This window comes from Opisthorchis viverrini (assembly GCF_000715545.1).
Source record: "Opisthorchis viverrini unplaced genomic scaffold opera_v5_666, whole genome shotgun sequence".
Classification (NCBI taxonomy): Eukaryota; Metazoa; Platyhelminthes; class Trematoda; order Opisthorchiida; family Opisthorchiidae; genus Opisthorchis; species Opisthorchis viverrini.
Window position 1 is genome coordinate 102,955 of NW_008752335.1, and position 4,772 is coordinate 107,726.

Here is a 4,772-nt window from a genome sequence, read left to right on the forward strand (position 1 = left end):
TTTTGCTCAAATCAGCAAACAATCTTCTTGATCGACATCGTGGAAAAAGATATCTGAACTCCCCTGAGGCCTAAAGTTGCATGTTTACATTAGTTTTCTCGATATTCAATATCAAAATGCCGAATAATTATCATCCAAGCACCCAGAATGAACTGACGTCTTATCTATCAAATGATGGTGCACGAAATTTCATCGAGCGAAACGTAAGACGCGCTCTTTTTTGCATGCTTGAGAGCCTCCTTAAATATGGACTGTACCTTCTCATTTTCCAAGTAAACGACCTCAATAGCAACATTCCTAACGGAGAAAGCTAATGTGATCCTCATTGCGAGTTTTCAATGGAGTTGTCGAAATCTAGTTACATTCAGGCTTGAGCCATACTTTGCGGATTTTGTGATGATAATATATGTTCGTTGGTTTGTTCGCTGCGCTGTGCCAAATAATAGATTCAGAAACGAAAAAACAAGAAGTTCCTGGGATTCAAATGAATGACGGTCACAAGCCGGAACACGGAAGGACAAATGTCACTCCAACATCGACTAGACAACGACGGCGAGGAATGCCAAGACCGCAGGTCACGTGGGCAACGGCGAATTAGTAAACGGGACAAAAGAGCAACCACTGAAACCCCCCGACTGAATACCTAACCGCGGTCAAAGTTCATACCAGGCTACCAGCGTATACATCAACACACACGTAACACTACTGAACGCACAAACACTAACTCCCCTGCTACGCACAATTACGCGGTGATGATGTCACCCTGATTGGTGGTGGACCGCTTGCAATCAAATTATCCAGCTCAGCGACAATCTACGCTACCTAAGCTGCCGACGATCTCCTCTATGGTAATATACTTTCAGTCAATAAGAAGTGGTACCCTGGCGAGAAGACTACTGTAAAGCTGGTTGATTAAATCTTCTCAGTGTCCTGGCTCATTTGCTTGTAAGTCATTTCCGGCATGTCCCTTGTAAATACTGAGCACTATTTCAATCACCTATTTGCCTAAATTTGGATTAGAGTACGATTCGGTACAGTCCGCTTCATATAAACAAATTACCAGTTGTACGTTGTCTCAAGCTGCTACAGGTTCGACCATCCCAAAGTGGATGTATTTCGGACGCGCAATCGAGAATTCGGGACGATGGCATGTTCCGTTATTTGGAAAACCATGTGGAAAGCCATCGAAAGCTGGCAGCTAGGGAACTAATCGGGCGATTTTATCCATCGGACTCCACGCATTTAGTATTCGGTTGACTATGTGAGCAGCCAAACGAGGGCACCCGAAGCGGCACTATGAATTCTCTAGAACTTGTGCTATGGTTAATGAAGACCGCGAATTTAGCAAAGGCTAGAATCAGTAATAGCGTAATCGTTGAGAACCGACAACTAGTCAGTCAGGCGGCATGTCTCAGGCACGTGCTGTAAGACAGTGTAAATTGTCAACATAGAAGGTGCACAGAAAATATTCAGAGGGTTCGCCAAGTGAGGAAGTGTCATAATTGAGCACGTAATGCAGCAGGTAGGGTCACAAGTCAGATCGGGTTGCGGGCTTACATCTATTCATCCGACATAACGGATACCCGAATCTATATGGACGTAGCCCGAAATCGCAACCAAGATATACGCGCAATGAAATATTAACAGCAGTTACTGGCGAACAAGCCCAACTTAGACAGTGACGAAAACCCAAAATGAGCAACGGGGCAACAAAACTGTTACAGTATACCGACATAAATGCCGCATTAATATAGAGATGAGTGATGAAAACAAGAACACCTACCTCATGACCCACGAAAGGATGACACCAGGCTAGGACATTTTGAGAGTTCTCTGCGGAGCTGTGGACAAGGGCTACTTCTATAGAGTAGACGCATGCCGTAACTCAAATGTACGAAAGAGATGGGAGATACTAATGGTAATATATAGAATGTTAGGTCAAAAAATATCACCAATTAGACTTTCGATTGTGAGACTGGCTCAGTTTGCGAGAGTCCTAGCACAAGGAAGCGATTTACGCAATAGTAGGACTTACTCTGCGTTTAGCCGCAGGGACGGTCCAGAGTGCAGTTATGTTGTCGACAATGATGGGTGTCACGCTACTCATAACACGACGAGTGTGACAATCGCGAGGTGACACTGAAATGTCCAAAAAAATAGGCAATAAAAAATGGCCAAATAACGACATGCAAAAAAACAAATAAGAACGACAAGCAGAATAAAGCCACACACTCGGAAGACAAGATAACAAACGAAGACCAAAGAAAAAACAAGCAATTTAGCCAGCAACCACACAGAAACAAGTTCTCGCAAATCGGACCAATCAAAGAACACCTCGGGGGAATTCTCATAGGATGGCCTCACCAAACTCATATGGATCTCGTATAAACACCGTGATTACCGACCAGCCGGACTACGGGGACGGCATGCTCCGCAGAATCCACATTATTCTTGTGTTATTACACGCCGTAACCAAAGGCGACTGTCCACCGGACTACACGCAGTTGTCGGCGAACCTGTGTACGATTCAACTCAATGAAACGAACCGGTTCTGCGAAGCATGCACCTTTTGTTCCAACTATGGTGAACAACGTAATCAACTTGTGTTCCTCCACGGAAGGAATGTGAATTTAGCCAAGGTGAATCTACAACCTAACTCTAGAGTTTGGAGCGAAATGCATGGATTGTTGGGGATACCGGAGTCCGAATCAGTCGTTGAATGGCGAGATTTCGATCCTAGAACGCCAGAATTCACGTCAGGACCCGACATATTCAAGTGGGGAGCCAATCGGCCCGACAGCAATGAACCTCATCTGATTTATCATAAGGAAGATGATGCAATCTACGACGTTCTTCCCGGCCCAGTTATTCTCAAGCTAGAAGTTCACTGTGAGTATGGGGGTGAACTGCTCAAGGATAATTTGAATGTTCGGTTCAGAGCCGATTTTCCGGAGAGATTCCATAACATTGTTCAGCCACACCCCAAATTCCGTGGTTGCCCGTTGACGCTGAAGGCTGCTACGAAGATCGAATGTGCACGCAAGTGAGCTTACGTCTACAAATTGCTAGACCACTTACATAGACCTTGCTATGAATATGACAAGGCATTCTAATGTACGCAATTCTGAATGTTTTGACGCGGCACAAAATAATGTGGGAACCTGAATTTTTTCACGGAAACTAAAGCAGATCTGAACACGGATTGGATTCAATGTAATCATTCGCGCGAACGCTTGGGTTTAGCTGAGACCCATAGTTCTAATCTTAATCTGATCATACCAAAATTGGATACCGTTGTATTCCACAGGCCCCTTTAGGGCAAGAAGAGTTCGGTTTTTAAGCAACACATCGACCACGATGCCACAGAAGGATATTAATCAGCCGTAGGCTTCTGCGCCCCCATTGGGGCTCATCTCTTAGACGCATTATCCGAGCCTTATTCAGTCAAAATTATTTTTAGTGAAAACCAAATTGCCAGCAGTTGGCAAACGAGACTCACCCGTATAAAAATTAGAATACTCCTCAGCTTGCCGTGCTGCAAATTTTCACCATAATCACAATATATTTCATAGACATAACAAATTACACATATGTTTGCTGAAAACTACAAGAGAGTCCACGAACTCTCTTACTTTTTCTGGCACCCCAGGAAGGCCCGGCCTGCGAGTTTCAACTTCGTCAGACTTACATCAAACATCAAACTGAACTTCACCAAATTAGCGGAATAAAACAGTCTACACAGCAATTTCGTTTTCCCTGGAGAAGTTAATACTATGCCGCACCGACTGATTGGACACTCGGTTATTACCCTTTGAAAAGGCAAAACGTGTATCGCACTGAGATAAGTTGTTTAGTCTCTCGTACTCGCGGCACTCATATTGTTGAAAACGTATTTTCATACATTTATTGTTCACGAACTGAATAAGTAAACTTCACAAAAGGTGTACGAACACCCTCTAATCACTGGAACGAGCATGCTGCCTAGTGGTTCGCTCCATGACAGTTGGTTTCATTCTGAAAAAATCACCTAAAACGCACTTTGATAAGATGTGCCGCTATAGTCCCCAGAAACTAACCCTATTTGTCTAAGGTAACTCAAATCAATCAAACTAATTTTAGTGAAATTCGATGAGGCACACTGGTCAGAACGAGGAGTTCGGCCATTCTAATTGGCTGTTGATCAGGTGGCTGTTGATCTGAACCCAACTGAATTCGCAATGATCATGTGTACTCGCATGACGAAACGCTTGCTAGGTATTCGGCAAGCTGGGCGAACGGATCAACCGCCACATTATAAACAACCAATAAAATCACCTGAGTTAAAAAATTGCTTCACTCCAATTATTCACTATCAATCTAGTCCAAACACGAGCATGTTCGGCCTCAGGACGTTCGGTTTGTCTTGTTCGCTGCGGACATCCTTTTTGGACGGAAAGCCTGCCCAATAAATCCATTCGAAACAACCATCTACCGCACGACTGAACAGCCGCATGCGTCCGAGATACCCGTTCGTGAAACTCTCAAACAGTTAAACTTCAGTCAGATCCATCTGCCTCTTCTCATTGGTCTACGTGCCACAGAACAACGTAAACTAGAAACCCGTTGCAAACCCATTCGCGATCCACAGCTAGGCCAACTTGTATGAAAACGAGTGTTCCTAGCAATGGCCGGGACCGCGTATTTTATACCAGATTAGAACTGCTAAACAGGGATCCACCCTGCAATCAAGCAAGTGTGAGGCATTCGAGCCATGGTTCGACAATAGACCTCAA

The 4,772-nt window shown here is 44.3% G+C and overlaps 1 protein-coding gene across 1 annotated transcript; it reads left to right on the top strand.

Moving 5' to 3' along the window:
• Positions 1-2,426: 2,426 nt before the first annotated feature.
• On the top strand, positions 2,427-3,047 carry T265_11956 (hypothetical protein; the record flags this gene model as incomplete). The annotated part of the gene is made up of 1 exon (XM_009178802.1): positions 2,427-3,047. One exon carries the CDS (start codon positions 2,427-2,429, stop codon positions 3,045-3,047), a length of 621 nt encoding a protein of 206 aa, XP_009177066.1.
• Positions 3,048-4,772: the final 1,725 nt, after the last annotated feature.